The 18,457-nt window shown below is 46.1% G+C and overlaps 1 protein-coding gene across 4 annotated transcripts in view; it reads right to left on the bottom strand.

Annotated features, from left to right (window-relative positions):
- Nucleotides 1-9,300: 9,300 nt before the first annotated feature.
- Nphp1 (nephrocystin 1) overlaps nt 9,301-18,457 on the bottom strand; it is a 48,199-nt gene continuing 39,042 nt past the window's right edge. For all 4 annotated transcript variants that reach the window (XM_036185392.1, XM_036185391.1, XM_036185390.1 and 1 more), the window contains exons 17-20: nt 16,532-16,644; nt 14,542-14,615; nt 11,695-11,739; nt 9,301-9,710 (exon numbers count right to left, since the gene is read on the bottom strand). In XM_036185392.1, the coding sequence (XP_036041285.1) occupies nt 9,438-9,710; nt 11,695-11,739; nt 14,542-14,615; nt 16,532-16,644 (505 nt within the window). In that variant the 3' untranslated portion in view covers nt 9,301-9,437. The remainder of the gene's footprint in view (nt 9,711-11,694; nt 11,740-14,541; nt 14,616-16,531; nt 16,645-18,457) is intronic.

Raw genomic sequence — 18,457 nt, forward strand, 5'->3', positions numbered from 1 at the left:
AGGCAGGGGTTGGGTAAATGAGCTCAAAGCCAAGGCCTTGCAAGAAAAGGCAATAATAGGCTCCTCAGGTCAGCCTGTCCTCAACTCTTTCCAAGTCTTAAAGAGCTTACAGTACACAGGCTCAGGTCCCTACGTTGCTGACAGGATGGTCCATTTTCTCTTGGAATCTCATCTCTCATCACCTTTTCTGAATGCCACAAACAAACACCATGCTAATCTTTGCCCCCTTTGATCTGACCATAATCTACATGGGGCAGTAGGAAGCCATTAGGGTAGAGTGAGAAGTTACACACGGATTCCAGGGATAGAACTTGGGTCATCAGGCTTGAGGGACAAGTGACTTTATCTGTTGAGCCATCTCACTGGCCTAGAAACTATTAATTCTGAGTAGATTGTAAGGTTAACTATGCACGTCGTGCTACCTAGAGCAGCTTCTAAACAAATACTAACGACAGACACAGAACATCGCTGGTGCCTTTTTTTGGATGCCAGCCTCACTCCAGATTCACTGAGAGATCCTGTCTCAAGGGATAATGGCAGAGCCCGATAGAGGCAGGATAAGTCCACACCTGTATGTACACAGATGCACATTGTGCCCTTGGGTGTGTGTGTATGTGCGCGCGCGTGTGCACGCGCGCACACACACACACACACACACACACACACACACACACACACACAGAGTTTTGGCAAAGGAAATTATACCAGTAGGGAGCTTGGGGCAGTAGCAATGAAGGAATAGAGACGAGACATGAATGGTAAATATCTGGGTAAAGTATGGTTGAAGTCAAAAGCCATAGCACTGTTGGTAATATTTTTAACTTACATGTATCTAATCCAGCACACAGGACAAGTGAGAAATAAAGGGACCATATGATAAGGTTTCTGTATCTAGCTGCAGTGGAAAATACTTTTATTTATTCTTCTCTCATACAATACATCCCAACTGCAGCCTCCTCTCCCTCCACTCCTCCCAGTCCATCCCCACCTGCCCTCTCCACCAGATCCACTGCTCCTCCATTTCCCTTCAGAATAGAGCAGGCCTCCCAGGGATACCAACTGAACCCGACATAACAAGATGCAGTAAGCCTAGGCACAAACCCTCACATCAAGGCTGGACGAGGCAACCCAGGAGGAGGAAAGGGTCCCAAGAGCAGACAAAAGGGTCAGAGACACCCCCTCTCCCATTGTTAGGAGTTGCCCTAAACACTCCAAGCTAAACAACCACAGCACGTATGCAGAGGGTCTAGCACAGACCCATGCAGGCTCTGTGATTGCCGCTTCAGCCTCTGTGAGCCCCTGTGAGCCCTGCTTAGTTGATTCCGTAATGTTTTTTTATATGTATTTTCATTTCACACAATTGTGGTATGTATGTGTGTGTGTGAGCATGCAGGTTTGCCATTTTAGAGCAGTTTATCTTTCTAAAATTCAACTCGGTTCCTGGTTTGCATCTTCTGCTCCCTGTTGAGATGTCTTTTGCTAGCTGCAGGTGGATTTTCGATCCTTTCTTGGAGCATGGTTTTAGTAGCTGCTTTAATGCCTCAGTTCCAGGAGCTGTGTTGTCTTGGACATGTTAGAGCTTGGTTTTCTTCTTTTCTTTTCTTTTTATAAATGTTGATTATTTTCTCCAGTCTTCAAAGATGGAGTGATTTTGGGATTGTCTCATGGACCTTAGGAGTCTTATGTCGTGGGATCTGAGCCTTGTTTAAATCCTATATTGAGCCAGGCGGTGGTGATGCACGCCTTTAATCCCAGCACTTGGGAGGCAGAGCCAGGTGGATCTCTGTGAGTTTGAGGCCAGCCTGGTCTACAGAGTGAGATCCAGTACAGGCACCAAACTACACAGAGAAACCCTGTCTCGAAAAACAAAACAAAACAAAAAAACAAAACAAAACAAAACAAAAATCCTAACTTGAATACTAATATTTTGTCTTGTTTTATCAGGCAGTAAATCTGTGCCTCCTTTGGGCTGTGGTTTCGATGTTGGTTTAGTTTTGAAGGTTTTGCTATGGTGTGCTAGCTTTGAACCCAAGGCCAGCCTGGGATGCTCTACCTCTTTGGTGTTTATGGTCAGCTTTGGGGTGAGCTCAGGCCATATGGACTATTTTTTTTTAAATTCTTCTCATACAATACATCCTGGCCACAGTCTCCCCTCCCTCCACTCCTCCCAGTCTCCCCCATATGGACTATCTCATGGGGTAATTTTCTTGAGCTATGTCCCTGCTCTGATCTAACACCTTCTAGAACCCAGAAGACCCCATCTTGGTCTCCTGGCTAAACCCAGTTTTTTCTTTTCTTTGTTATCTTGAGGACCAAAAACACAGAAAGAGTGGAGTGGGTGAGCGCCCAGGGGCTGGAGCAGGAAAGGCATACAAGGGCTTGCGAGGTAGTCAGTATTGTTGATGTGAAAAACACAGATCTCACCTCAAACGGAGTAAGAGCTGGTTTGTTCTGGAGCCAAATTTGAGTGCCCATGGTCCAAGAAACACAGAGCTCGGAACTTCAGGTTCCATGTTTCACAAATTCTTATAGCTGTAAAACAAAGAAAGCCAAAACTCAGAGTAATTTTAAAATTAGTGGAAACACCTGTAGCATGAATCTTAAAGGTACTTGTTAATAAAATCAAACCCGAGGCCAGTTATTGGGGTGAATGCTAGAAGATCAGAGAAGCAGAACAAGCCACAGCTACCTCACCTTGCTAGTTCCTCAGGTGATCCTGCTTCCTCAGGCTGGAAGTTTCTGAGTCCTCATCCCAATGGCTCTCAGCAGAACTGTGCTGCTCCAAAGCCTGAACGCTAAACCAGCCAAATGCTTAACCAACTCTGGTGCCTGGTTTTCACGTCTTATATATCTTTCTACTTTCTGTGTCACTCCCTGGGATTAAAGGTTGGGTTTCTGGGATTAAAGGCGTGTGTCATCATGTTTAGCTGTTTCTAAAGTGTCCTTGAACTCTGAGATCGGCTAGCTCTGCCTCCCAAGTGCTGGGATTAAAGGCGTGTGCCACCACCGCCCAACTTCTGCTATGGCTTGCTCTGACCCATTTTCTAGCCACCATTTTTGGCTTTGTTCTAGTGGCTGTCTGTTCTCTGACCCCAGATAAGTTTATTTCGGGGAACACACAATATTTTGGGGGAACACAATACCACAAACACCAGAGAAGTCAATCTCTCCTTCAGGCCACAGACTCTGTCTGGTGACCTTAGCTTTCGAGTTGGTGGAAGCTTGTGGTCTGCTAACTTAATAAATCCCAAAAGGTTTTTAATCTATTAATCACAGGATGTTAGGTCCAACATAGAAAGTGAGCAAGGAAATGTCTGTTTAGAGGGCTAAAGCTAAGAGACAGGATAAGATATAATTAGGCCGTGGGCCTGCAACATCCCAACTTTTCCACATCACTGCAGTTCCAATCGCCAATCAGTGTTGGCAGTCATAGTGTCTTTCCAGGAATTCTTCATAGTATTGATCAGCATCTCAACAGAATCTGCGCAGGAGACAGATCCCCTCTGGGTATGTCTGTGAGGGAGTTTCTACGTTGGGTTGGGATGGGAAGACCTGCTCTAAGGTGTTGACACTGCCATAGATGGGGTCTTGCGCTAAATAAAAAGGGGGAAATGAGCTGAGCACCAACCTTCTTTGCTCTGCTTCCTACCTGCTGGTGCCACGCGGCCAGCTGCCTTATGCTTTTGCAGCCATGCTTTCCGCATCATGCTAGGCTGTCTTCTCAAACCGTGAGCCAGAACAAACCCTTCCTTCCTGAGGTTGCCTTCACCAGGGGGTTTGGTGCGGCTTCGTGCACCCTCTGGTTCCCAGGGCTCTTTCTAGGCCAGGCACCGATGGCTGCTTTGGGAGATGTCTTTGCATTTTGTGTCTAGTTCTGGGTTTCAGATGGCCTCCGTGTCCCGGCTGGGAGGTAGCAGAGGAAAGAAAATGGGAATGGTGGGTATGGTGGTTTACAGCCATAATCCCAGAACTTGGGAGGCTGAGGCAAGAGGGTGACTCATGAGTTCAGGCCTACTGAGGCTACAAAGTGAGTGTCTCTGGCTACAGAGTGAAACCATGCCTCAGAAAAAAACAAAAACCAACCAACCAACCAAACATACCAAAGTAAGGAGAGGAGGTGGAGGGGGGGGGGAGGGGAGAGAGAGAGAGAGAGAGAGAGAGAGAGAGAGAGAGAGAGAGAGAGAGGAGGGAAGGAGGGCATTACTTTTGAATTCTGCTTTTCTTCCCCAACTCCCTTGTTTTTGTTGGGTCCTGATCAAGGGTCTCAGCTCTGCCCAGTGGGCAGGAAAAGGCAGACTAAATTTGTCTTGAGTGAATTCTCTGCAAACACTCACCACTTCCGGGAGTGTCTCTTGTTGATTTACTACTTGCTGCTTGTCCCTGACCCTTGACCTTTGCCCTTCCTTAGGTTGTGGGCTTCAGGAGAGCTGGAGAATGGGAGTATTCTTGGGGTGGGACCACTGTGCCATCTTGAATGCTGCCTGGCAACGTGGAGGACCCCAATGAATGTTTTGAATGATGAGATCTCTCATTTCTCCAATCATAAAGATTTGAGAGACCATTTTTCCCTCCTCATTTGTCCCGGCCTCCCCTTGCTCTCCTCCTCCTCCATTTTCTCTTCCTTCTTCTCTCCTTCCTCCTCCTTCTCCTCTTGCTATTTTGTTAGCCTCCAGGTTGGCCTCTGAGAAAGGACAAAGTTCTGCATTAATCTTTACTGGCAATATTAGACACAGATGAGCAAGGTAAAGTCCAAGCTGCCTTGTAGAGTATAAGGAAGAGAGAGTGTGCTACCAAAGTCCTGAGTGTGAGCTGCATCCCATTAATAATTTCCGGTTTATATTGTTGCCTGCAGCTCCACAGGCCATCAGTCAGGGTCAGCCACCACGGAGTCAGATGCCGTAGGCCACCAGTGTCCTACCCGTGTTGCAGTTCGGGCCTGCTCTGGTTATTACCTTATCCCTCATTCCTTCCCCTGCAAGTTGATGTGATTATTGTACCTGATACCGGGAGCTTGGCTGGATTTCGACAGATAGCTAGATCAGACTTATGTGGTCCCGAAACAGTTTTGGAATGTGGATGTTGGAGTTGAGATGACCCCAAGGTCAGGAAGTGTTTTGGAAAGGGAGTGTCCCGACAGGAATGTGTATTGAACATATATTGCTGACTGTGCTGCCATCAGACCAATAATGCCTCTGTTATAGAACTATTGGAACTGACTGCCTGTGCAGGCAGGTGTATATGGACATGCATGCGGAGCCCAGAGGGCATCCTCTGATGTTGTCCATCTTGTTTTTAGGGACAGTCTTCCCCTGACCTGGAGCTCACTAAGTAGGTTAGACTGGCCTGCCAGTGAGCCCTGGAGGAAGCTGCCTGCCTGGGCCCTTCCAGCCAATACCTTCCATGTTGTTGTTGTACTTGGCTTTTTTTTTTTTTTTTTTTTTTAATGTGAGGACTGAACTCAGGGCTCTGTTCAGCTGAACACCGCAGCTGAGCTATGGTCACAGCCCAAACTGTTAGAACTTAAATGTCACAAAAGTGAGACACCATTGTAGGACCTCATAGCCATTGAGCCCTCCTGTTTGAGGTTGCTTCGTGTGGTTACTGGCCACTTGGTGAGCATGCTGTACGATAGGACAGAAACAGCATTCAGCTTGGTAGTATAGTAGTTGCCCCAGCAACATTTGGAATAAATGAGGGAGTACACAATGACACCCCTCAGATGTGCAGGTGCCTAGGGTTCTGTCCGACCTCTTTGTATATTTGGAAAGAGTATACACAGCAGTGAGCCAGCAACTAGTTCTGGTCATTGTCCCAGTCAGAGAACTCTTCTGATTTGGGAATGCTGTACATAAGAGGAAGTGTGGACACCCTGCAAAGGATATCCTATCACACTACAGACTGACAAAGCCCTCCCCTCGCAGATGACACCTCTGCCTCCTTATTCCTTTGTGGAGATGATGGCTTTCCAAGATGCTCCTGGGATGGGCAGGCAAAGCTGTCCTGTTCAGAGGGCTGCTGTAGAGTCTGGAGGCCTCACAGGAATACACAAGACCATGGAATTACCAAAGCCCGAGACCCCCTGCCCGTAGCATCATCTCAAGCACCCAGGCATGGGGACCTCCAGCAGACCTGATGGTAGATCACTCAAGCAGTGGCTGGAGGGGCTGAGGAAACAGCTCAGTGAGAAAGTGCTCACTGTGTAAGTGTGAGGACCTAGGTTCAGATCCCCAGAACCCACATACATCCCATGCACTGTGTAATCCTAGCACTCCTAAACTGAATTGTGGGGAGAAGGGGCAGGAAAATTCCAGGAAGATCATAGGCCAGCTAGCCTGTTATACAGAGCAGAGAACAAGAGACCCTTCCCAAACGAGGTGTCTAGGACTCACATCTGAGATTGTCCTCTGAGCGTCACACACATGCATACACACACACACACACACACACACACACACACATGCACTCTAAAAGGCAGTAATAAAGAGGCTAGGAGTCTGAGTCTGAGGAAGAACTAGCCTTGTGATTTAGTTTACATGGTTCTGATGCAGGGAGCCTCCTCACCTTCCAGTGAGGCCCCTGTGGAGAAGGCTTCTCCTGACCGGTCTTCTCCCACCACTGGCCTAACTCAGCCTGCTGCTGAGACTCACTTCTTGACACACATGCCCGAGGACTGTTTCCAGGATGTTTTTGGCTCCTTGACAACGCTTTCCTGTTTTGGAGGCTAAAAAGCGGCGTTTAAAAAGCCAGAGAGATTTTGCTGAAAAAACAAGATTCCATTGATTGAAAAGGAGGAGTTTCTCATGGGCAAAGGTACCTCACCCCATGGCGCTGTCCCCTCTATTCAGGCAGACTGGCCATGCCCCTCCCTTTCTGACCCAGCATCACCCGAACAGTCTGTGGCTGTCTCTGTACTTTCCCTACGTGTAAAAAACTATAAGGCTGTCCACAGGCGTCAAACTCCTGACACACTTCAAATGAGCAGGGAAGACAGCTTGAGAGTTCTGAAAGCAGGTCTTCCTCCTGGCCTCACACACACTGAAGGAACGCGCCAGCATTTATTTTCATCCCCAATGCCCAGCCCTGGGCCAAGAATAAGCCAAGTAGTTAAAACAAAAACTTGGATTCTACAGAAAAACCTGACTTCACAGTGGGTGGTGGTGGTGGTGACATGGTTTCAGGTTCCTTTAAAAAACGGGCCTCTTGGAGACTGGGTGGGGGGGGGGCAACTCAAGGGCTGGGTAGGACAGAGTCCCTGGAGTCCTGACCAGGCAAAGTCTCCAGGGAACAGCTTCTGGAGAGACCCTGGGAAGGAAAGGAGCCATCTAGATAGTGTGCCTTAGAGTGATGGGCAGAAAGGGTGTTCTCAATAGTCTCTTAGGTTGTGGAATATTATTTTAACTCTGTAAAGATGTGTCACATTTGTTTATGCTGCAGAATATTAATTTAACTGTGTAAAGGTGTGTTACATTTCTTTGTGCTGCATTTGTTTAATTATGTAAAGATGTGTTGCATTTGTTTCACCTTGCCTGCCTAAGGCACCTGATTGGTCTAATAAAAAGCCAATAGCTAGGCAGGAGAGGGATAGGCGGGGTTGCTGGGCAGAGAGAATAAGTAGGAGGAGGAATCTAAGAATGAGAGAAGAGAGAAGAGAATGAGGGAGAAAGAGAGGGAGGTGCCCAAGGCTAGCCAGGCAGCCACTAGCCAGTAGACACAGAGTAGGACATACAGAAAGGTAAAAAGCCCTGAGGCAAAATGTAGATGAAGAAAAACAAGTTATAAGAGCTAGCAAGAAACAAGCCTAAACTAGACCCAGCATTTATAACTAATAAGTCTCCCTGTCATGATTTGGGAGCTGGTTGGTGGCCCAAAAGAAAAAGCCTGGTACACCCTTGCCAGTCACTGAGGGCAGAAGGGCTCACACAGAGGGGCACAGTGAATGCTTCTTTTCAAGGCCAAGTTCCTACTTGTTAGTCATATTATGGGCCAGGAATCCTGCCAGACGGTGTTAATTTCTGAGATCAAGGACCATTGTGGTTTGGAAATACTTTAAGTGCGTCCCCCCAGATTTCACAGGTTGTAAACTTAGTTCCAGTGTGGCAATGTCAGAAAGGAATGTGACCTTTAAGAGCTTGGGCCAAGTGGAAGCTGGAAAAGCTCAGAAGTATTATACTAGGAAAAATTCCTAATAATAAAGGTTTCTCATTGGTCAATACACCATTAAAATGTATTTCAGGGACTCTATAACAGTTTAGATTGGCCTCTTCTTCATTGATCCATATTTTTCTTCAAATACTTTTCTCAAATTTTATTTGCATTTTTTCTTTTAAAGAATAAACTGCATGGGGCAGCAGGCTGGCAGTAATAAGTACTGCTTGTGTGCACATACAATTCTCAAGTTTGTGTGATGATGTAGTGCCTCTGAGGCAGTAGATATATTACATGGCACGTCAGCTCTGCCACTGACTAGCTCTGGCCTTATGTGAGTCATATAACCTGCTTGGTCTGTCTCTCCAATGGTAATGATCAGAACCTGCATCCTACAGTAGCTCAGAGGATCACCTAGCTAGCACAGAGCACTAGTAAATACAATCAAGTACTCAGGAATGGCAACTGGTACTTCACTACTAACCAGGTTACCTGGCAACACATCTAGGCACCCGAGTAACCCCTGGTGCTATTATCGTTAATGATAAAGGTGTGAGACATTCTGCAGCCCTTGTGAGTTTATCTGAAATGCACTAAGACCTGGGTATTCCATGAAAAATCACATCAGCACCACTCTTGAATGTGGGTAAAATAATTTGACAGAAGACTTTCTATACTGACTTTAAAAGACAAGGACTCTGCATTTGTTCTTATCTGGAGTAAATCAACCCAAATGTCAGATTGAATTAAATGACTAACCACACAATTTCTCAAATGAACTAAAAAAATCATTAGCAATATCCAGCAGTTTAGATATTCTGCATATCAGACTATTTGTCTTTGCGGTGCTGGGTTGGAGCCCAGGGCCTGGCATGTGCCAGACAAGCACTCCACCACCAAGTCCTGCCCTTGGACACTAAACTTGTACCAGTCTTATGACTTGGAAATATCTCCTCCCAGGTGGTAGATTATATTTTCACTTTCTTGGATAATCACAAATTTTGCCCTTGATAAAAACTCTGCTTTCATAGGCATCTGTACCTTCAGCTTGACACTTTAGTTAGTGTTTTGGGAAAAAAAAAATCAAACTTAGCTATGACAGTATTCCTTATAAAATTTATTTTATTGTTTTAATACAATAAAATTATTAGACATTTCTTTGAAAATATAATTTGAACACAAAAGAATATGATCTAAGTTCTAACTAGTCCACTTCTTTTGGTTCGGTCGTTTGAGCCAAGTCATCATGGGAGCTCATGGGGTCCAGTGGGAAGCACAAGCCATGGCCACCATCAGGCTGAGTTCTTTCTTATTTCTCCCAAGAAGTTGTAGGTCTGCTCTGAAAGGTCAAATGGCTCATGAACCCCATCTGGTGACAGCAGAGCCTTCAGGGACCCCTCGTTCTCTCTGCTCTGCTTGAGGAAGTCAGCGATGGCTTTCCACCGAGCAGCCTCCGTCTCTTCCTCGGCCCACCTGAACGGGGGCAGGAGTGTAGAATGCAGAAGAGGGAGCACACAGTCATGGTAGACCAGGAGGAACTCGGCCTTCAGGAGCTCTTTGTCTCTCTGGGAAAACACATCACAAAGGAACTATGAATAGACTGGTGTCGTTGCTCTTAGAGTACAAAATCCTGGGAGCTGTCAGGTAAGAGCCACTGAGGAGCAGGATAGAGGACCTGGCAGGGAGGACTCTGAGCTGGGAGGTGGGGGTGAGAGTCTCGCTGTGGAGTAGAGCTTAGTGGTTCTCCCCAGGAACTCCGCTGTGGCTCCGTGAGACCACAGTGTCTCCTAAGCGCCACTGAGAGCTTCACATGTTCCAGCAGACCAAAGTGTTGCAATCTACTCTAGTCTCACAGACACAGACAGACAGACAGACAGACAGACAGACAGACACACACACACACACACACACACACTACAATGCAAGGTGGCTGTGTAGACTTAGCTGGACTGTAGTCTGCCAGAAATAACTTCTCAATGTCAGAAAGAAATGGGACTGGGCAGTGGTGGTGCACACCTTTAGTCCCAGCACTCAGGAGGCAGAGGCAAGTGGATCTCTGTGAGTTCGAGTCCAAACAAGTCTAAATAACAAGATGCAGGCCAGCCAGGCTAGATATTAAGAACTTAACTCAAAAACAAAACAAAGGAGAGAAGTGCCAAGCATCTTGTGGGAGCTGGAGAAAAGGGACTCCTGAGGAGGAGAGAGGGGTGTTCCTTCATCAGTCCTGAGGGCACCAGACCCTCCCCAGACTGGGCCAACAGGCTGGGGTGGGGCTCTCAGAGCACGCTGCAGCTGAGTGCAGAGGACTCCACACACAGCCGGCTGCTCCCATGGAGTGCCCGGGCACACCATATGTATGGGGCAGCACCTCACCCACTGCTGTTCTAGAAAGGTCTAGAACTGCAGATGGGGTAAAGTGCCGTGTCACCGGCCATATGGAAGCTCAGGTGAAGACACGGTGGCTGTAATCCCCTCTCCTGCCCCGAGGTTTAGGCTTTTCATTTTTTGTTCTTTTTTTTTCTCTTACATTTCTTGTAAACAATTAACACTTCCAGGTGTATCCAGCCTTCTGACAGTGGGACACAATATGTCATCTACAAAGTTAATCTTGGAAACCATGCAGACAATTCAAACGAAAATCTCAGCGGCTTAAGTACTTTCACAATTGATTTTGGTTGCATCTATGGCTCTCCCAGGGCACACGTGGCCTACGGCTAGGGCATGCCTGCCGGAAGTACCAAACCACGGGCCAAACGTGGCTGCTGCCTCCTCTTGTAAGCAAATGTTTGTAGAAACACAGAGCTCTGGGCTTTCACACGCTGTCTATGGCAGCTTTTTCTCAATGACAGTAGCCTCGCTGTGGGAGAAACAACGAGCCTTACAAAGCCTGTCTGAAGTCACTACCTGGTCCTAAACAGGAAAGGTCTGTTGCATTTTCTGTGTAGTGGATTCTGGCAGTGACATCCCACCTCCCGGTCAAGGCCAGGCTTGCCTGGCTAGACCCTGTTTCTGCAGCTGTGTAAGCCTGAGTTAGGCGCTCCATTCGGTGCACCCCACCACTCGGGCCGGCTTGCTTTCTTCTCTCCTTACTTGATATGTGTGCTGAGAGCTAGAGGGTTTTCTAAAAAATAAAGGGTATCTGCTAGCTAACTGTAAGACTGCTTTACTTCATTATGTCAAACTCAGGGATCTGAAGTGACTGATCTGTTCAGGGTAAACATGCTTTTTGTTTGTTTGTTTGTTTGTTTGTTTTTCGAGACAGGGTTTCTCTGCGTAGTTTTGCTGCCTGTCTTGGATCTCACTCTGTAGACCAGGCTGGCCTCTAACTCACAGAGATCCACCTGGCTCTGCCTCCCAAGTGCTGGGATTAAAGGCGTGCGCCACCACCGCCTGGCTTGCAAACATGCTTTCTTCGACTGTGTTTGTGCAGCCACATTGGCATGCAGGGTCTGCTGAGTAAGGGGTTACACCCAGGGCTGCCTCACTGAAGCAGAGGCCTTGTTACAAGATGTGAGAAATCAGTCTGGAGGTCAGTGTGAAAATCGTTACCTTTTCTGATCGTTTTAGTGTGCTTTCTTTCTCGGCCCACGAACTCTAAAGAAGAAAATAGAAATCCTGTATTAGTCAGAGCACCCACAAGTCCTTCTGCAACGTCCCCCTGTAGTTAAGTTATGGGCAGGGTCAGAATCACTGCACAGCATCCACCACGCAAGAGGCGACACAATCGCCAGCAACTCAGAACCAGCCTGACAGGGAAGGCAGGCACACCGGTAAAGGACACCTCAGAAACCTGTGGTTATTAGAAGGTAAAACCAACTCACAGAGAGAATGTGTAAAGTAGATGTCTGTGTCAGCCAGCCACAGTGCTGAGACATCATGAGCTTCCAAGGTTGAGAGAGCAAAAATAGGAAGCCCTGCCAAGTGCCCCATGCCAGCGACTCTGCCTGACACACTGGTGACATGGGGTGGGATGTGCAAGAGAAGTCGATTTGTAAGTAAACATTTCCAGCCTCTTCACAGGCTTCACAAAAGCTTCTTTAAATAGAAAAGCCAGAGATCAATGGATCCCATAAGGATGAACTGAACACCTTGGCAAAGCAAGTCTCTGGCAGTCCATAAGGCTGGGGGAATGTGCCCAGCCTCCAGGCTGACTGTCCAGGGCTGATTTTGTGCGTATTTATAGGTAACTACCTATTGGTACCTAACTCTATGGGTAACCTGAAAGCATCAGCCCTTCCTGGGTAGGGAAGCCCCTAGTGCCTATGGTCACAAGGTGCTGAGACAGGGACCCCTTCTTCTACCCCCCTGGAGAAAGGATGTACTAATGGGCTGACCATGAAGTTTTGGTATGGTCAAGATTATTTCTGCCTCCTGGAACTGTGACATCCCATCCAATTAACTTGTACCTACTGCCTCTAGGTTGAGAGAAACTGTCCAGAGCTACAGCGTTTTACAACAGGCCAGGTGTCATTATTATTAAAACACTAATCACAAACTGAACTCAGCTAAGTAAAGCCAGGAGACTCACATACTTAAAATGTAAATCTTAAAAGACAATATGGCTTAATATGAAAGCCACTTAGTAACTTGGGCTCACTGTCTGGAAAATTACCAACTGTTTGTCAGTCAGGTGTGAAGACTCAACCTTAGCTTTTAGCCCACAGAAAGCAGTGCAGGATTTCACACAGAAGGACTCAGTGGGGATAGAGAGCATGTGTGTATGTATGTGGGGGAGGGGGTCACTGCCCCCTCACCAAGACCCAATCCTTTCCTTCTGACTCAAACAGAAGCCTATCTTTCCCAGCTCCCTTCAAGTTAAGAGGATCACATGACTGGTTCTGGCCAATGAAATGTGAGCAGAAGTGATCAGGCTATTGAGGCAAAGACAGTGGAAATCCCAAGGTCAACCTTCACCTTTTCCTGCAGGACAAACAGCAAAAGAGAAAGCTACTCCTTCCAGATGGTTCTAGAAGAGAAGAGGGCTTTCACCAGTCTTCATCCTTGGGTAGCTACCGAATGTTCCGAGTCATGCTGGATGCCTACCATGAGTGAGGAACAACTCTTTTCTAAAGACTCCCTACCCCAGGCTGCTTCTCAGACCTCCACTAGGAAGCCTCCCTGCTTTCTTAGATCTCTGGCCCTCTCCCTCTTCCAACTCCCTCCTCCTGCATTGGCCAAGACCCTCAGCCTGCTAATCTTGTTGTTTTTATCTCTCAGAATCCAATATGAAAATATTCTTGCTCTGCTTTTGCAGATCCCTCTGGTATTAAAGCTAGCAAACTCTACAACCATAAAAGGCCACGGTTCTAAAGGTTGTACCATGAGATGGGATTGTAACTGGACCATGGCTTCCCTTTTGGAGTTCTGCTATGCTCTTCAAGAAAGCTATGTCCAAGAACACCGGACACAGCTTACTTTCTAAATAAAAGCTAATAAAACAGTCCTCAAGTTTCCTTCTGGGTCTGTTCTAAAATTCTTTACCTATAAGACAAAGAACCTATAAAAGGGAGCTTATGCCCCTCTGTCTCATGACATTACTCTCAGCAAGAATTTCAACTGACATGGCCACAGCCCTCCCGGACATGTGCTGTTCTGCCTCTCTGCATCCCCAGAAGAATCATCCTTCAGTGAAACATCCTGGTCAGCCAGCACTCCCTGGCTTCCTCGATCTCCACATGCAGCCTCTGGTCTTGACCACCCATGGCTCCTCCACATATATCACATGCCAAACTGGATCCAATCTGCCTCAAAAGGTTTCTGCTGATCCTCCCACACCTGGGCCATCATTCCTGTCAACAGGTCAAACTGTGGCCCCAGCCTTTCATTAGGTCCCTTTCACCTAAGGATCTTTAATGAGACAGAGTTCTGAGCATCACTTGCTGCTTTCATTAAATCTTTTGAGGCTTCCAAAGCAAACCTGGCCATGGCACCTACCACATTATCTGTGTATGAGCCTTGCATAGTCACAAGGCTTCTCTGTTTGTTGACACTAAAGCTTCAGGCTGAGATACACAAGACAGTGGTTTTGGAAATTCAAATTTAGCCCCAAATCAGAGATTTCAAACTGTTCACTTTAATATCCAGCTGCTATTTCAGATAGCACAGTATGCTGAATTCAATTAAAGAATGTTATGTTCACGCTGCCTCTCCTGAAAGCTCAGCTCGCTGTTCAGACTGCTCTGGAGTTTCGCTCTTAAAGCACCCTCTTGGACATCATGGAAGAATATAACAGGCCAGAAAATACAGTGCTGAACTCAGCCACTGCATGAGGAAAGATAGCCCCTGGGGAGTATTATTCATTATGCTTGGAAGGATGAAACTGAGTTAGCTAGACAATGACCAGGAACTGGGAGACACCAGGTTACAGCAGGTTTTATCGTGGTACATGGTACCCACCCTGAGAGCATCCATGACGTCGGGCTGCTCCAGGAGCAGAGGGAAGGTGGCCAGCACTGGATGACTAATTAAATCTGAAACACACAATGGGAAGACTTCAAACTCCATTCTGATTTTACTGTATTTGATCTCAGTATATCTATTCAGGTTAAAATTATTATGTCAGTTATTTGCTGATAACACTTTTACACACTTTGACTTCAAGGAGGGTTCAGAGGCTCAAAGCTGTCCCCTTTAATTTTTCTGTGTCTCTACATCTAGGAAGTTCTGAAATGGGACGCCCAGTGAGGGTGGCCATACTGTGTCTTCTGTAGAGGAGTGTGGAGGAGGTAAAAGGGCAGTTAGAATTCCCTGTATCAAGCCCTCTACAAAGACACCTACATCCACTCACAGGGTCATGGGCACTGCTCTTGCCCTGATGACCTCTCAAAGGCCCTTCCTCTTAATACCATCATAGTGGCAACACAGGAATTTGAAAGAGACACATTCAAGCAGTAGCATTTGGTTCTGAAATGCCAAGAGCAATATATTCCACAATCCTGTACCTCAGTGCAGAACCACAGAGAGAACAGCCTCCTTGCCTCTAGGAACACCAGGAAGCCTGCTTTTGAGCAGTGACCCTGGTGAAGGTTCCAAGTTATTAACGCCAAGGGCAAGTGATGGTTGAAGCCTGAGAGTCACTCCCTGGAGTCACAAATATTTCTGTGGACGTTTCTGTGCACCTTTTGACTTTGTTCTACATTATTGGGGAAGACGCTGGTGTAGACACCTCTCTAACAGTATCGATGCATTTTCTTGTCTTGGACCTCCAGGCACATCAGCTACTCTAATCAGAAATGATTCTCTCATACATCTCCCCAAGGGTCCAATCTCTTGCTCAGGTTTCATCTTTGATATTATCTGCTCATGGAAACCATTCTTCTTGCTACACATCAATTCAGGTCTTCTCGGTGCATATTCTCTCTGTGAAGTTTCCTTATGACCAATTATTCTAAAAGGCTAAAGGGAGTGTGCTATTTGATTTTGAAGCCTGGTTGTTCCATTAGGGTGGTTACAACCATACTTTTTTCATTCATCACACAATGGTACGACATCATAGACCAAGCAGGCAACAGGTATCTGGCTGGACACACTGATTTCTAGTTTTGGTGATACACAAAAAATTAGGATGTTTTACTTTGGGGCTAAGTTCTTATAGCACATGCACTTCTCTTGGGAAGTTCATTCATGTATGACAGTTTGTTGATTTTTAAAATTATTTTTAGTGTTTTACTTGGAAAAAAGTTTTAAACTCAAAACAAATGACAAAGATTGGGGAGATGGTTGAATGGTGAAAGCATATGCTGTACAAACATGAGGACTGGAGTTTGCTCTCCCCAGAACCCATGCAAATGCCAGTGGGGCATGGCAGCCCACCTATATTCCAGTAGAGAGTGGATCCTAGAACTAGCCAGTCAAGCTGTATGGGAGAGCTCCAGGCTCAGCTGAGGCCTTCCTCAGTGAATAAGGTAGGGACAATGATGATGCCCAATACTAAGCTTGGACCTTGACACACATGTGCATTCATGTGCACCCTTGCACATCCACTACACACACATAAAATTAAAGAGAAATACCAAGGATAAAAACAGTGCATAGAAACTAGAGCACTATTTGATTTACTGACTTGCGGCCCATGGACACACTTCAATATTTTAAGAACAGTTATTTGGCATGACTCTGGTTTCTTCCAGAAAAGATGGCATGCATAGGTCACAGGTGAAAACAGGTGATTCCAAGACCAAAAAGGAAAGTGTTTCTACCCAGGCTCAGGATCGTAAAGCCCCAGGATGGAAAAGCAGTGGGATAGAACCGACTATATGTGAGCTCACAAAGCTGCTCCTAAGTGATGTGCTGACCCCAGCACATCTGCAGGCAGGAGGTATAGGCAGGCACCGCACATGTACCTTCCAGGGTTACAGCACTGGCACAGGGAACAGCCCAAACTTACCAGCACTTTGCAGGTTCGCCCTGTCTCTCAGGAGCACATCTCCAAGAATTTGTCGGTAAAATATCAGTATATGAATGGAGCACATACTTCCCACCAAGGTTTCTGGCAGCAGGCTAACAGGAAAAGAGAGGCATTCATTAAACAGACCCTTTCAATCCAACCTCCTGGGTTTTTTCTTCTGGGTATGACTTGAATGAACAGTTCCAAGTTTTACTTTATTATTGGAAAAAAGATTTTACAGCTTAAAGAAAAACTTACATCACAGCTTGGGCATGTGAAAGCAGAGATAACGGGACTCCTCAGATACACACTTTTATGTCTCAGCACCGAGCTGCATGCATGTGTTTCCACACTAGCATACACACCCGTGTTAAATGTCAAATAAAAAGGAAAGGCATTAATGTGTTGTTTTGGAAAGGGACTAGTGAGCCACAAGCCTGAACAAAAGCATGCTGCTGCCAAGCCTGATGTGGTGGGAGAAGAGGAAATGCCAGTTCAGACTGTTCATGGGCTGGCGGGACACAGGAGGCGTGACAGACCTGAAATGAATCTTGACTTTGCTACTTCCTAGCAGTCAGACGAGGGATTAATTAACCACTCTCTGTGTGCTTTTGTTTCTTTATTTGTAGGATGCCAAGAGTAATACCGGAATTTCAGGTTACTGAAAGGATTAAAATGAAGCAAGTGTAGCATTTAATATAGTGTCTAGTATATAGCAAGGGCCCCCCCCCCAAAAAAACCAACCCAATTTAATATTAAAGTTTAGATGGTACTAGTTTAAAATAGATTATTACAACTTGTGGTGCAATATGTAAAAAATTTCCATGGTAAACACACACACACACACATACACACACACATGTACACAAACAAATATACATAATCTACAGACTATACACAAATGGAAATGGAAAAGTGTCAGTGCCAAACAAAATCAACTAAACAGAAAGGAAAACAATATGAAAGAAAAAAGTTACAAGACATACAGAAAATAAGTAACAAAAAATGACAAAATGATGGCACTCCCCATGGGCAACTATATTAAATGTAAGTGGATCAAAACTCCCCAATCAAAATGTATAGATTAGAAGAAAGAATTTTAAAAGGTAAATTCAACTATGTGTTATCTACAAGAGGCTTCCTTTAGATGCAGGAAAAACATAATTCAAAAGTTACAAAAAATAGCCTCAATTTTTATAATTAATCCTTTGTTTTAATATCTAGTGAATTTTAGAAGGGACAATGATCACGCAGATGATGCTCAGGCTTCTGGCTGGTTGGAAGAGGAGATGGGTGGCCATTAAGCTGGTGAGCAGGAGCAAAGGAGTCCGTTGGTACAAAGCTTCATGGAATGGAGATGAGCATCCCCAGCCACTCCTTATCCCTGCATTTCTAGGGTGTCTTACCACAGTCACATTCACTATTTGGTTCACTGAACAGCAAACATACTGATGTGATATAAAGTCAAGCTAGATTTCATGGACTGACAGCTGAGGACCACTCACAGTGCCCTGGTGACACTATGCTGTGACTCCTAGGGGTATTCTCTGTCTGGCCGTGGCCTCTGTGGGCAGTGCTCCATGGAATGCCAAGTACGGGGCTCATGCTGAAGACCGGTCACTGATTCTGCCAGGGGAAGGGGTGGACCCTTCCTTCCTTCTATTGCCCCCTTTCCCTACAGATCTGTCTGCTCCATCTGTCTGGAGGGCGTGGGTACTCCTGAGTGTGGGCACTCTTTCCTTCCAACTCCCTTCTTCATGAGGCAATGGTGTCTCACTTGTTTTTCTTAGAAATTTTCTCATTTTTTCCACACCTAAAATGACCAGAAAGTTCTAAGCTAACGGCTGAGCCCAAGAAGTGAAAACAGGCTTTCCTTTAACTCCACCTGGAAATCAGCAAACAGGGACAGAGTGTGGGAAATGGAAC

This window comes from Onychomys torridus, chromosome 4, assembly GCF_903995425.1.
Source record: "Onychomys torridus chromosome 4, mOncTor1.1, whole genome shotgun sequence".
Lineage (NCBI taxonomy): Eukaryota > Metazoa > Chordata > Mammalia > Rodentia > Cricetidae > Onychomys > Onychomys torridus.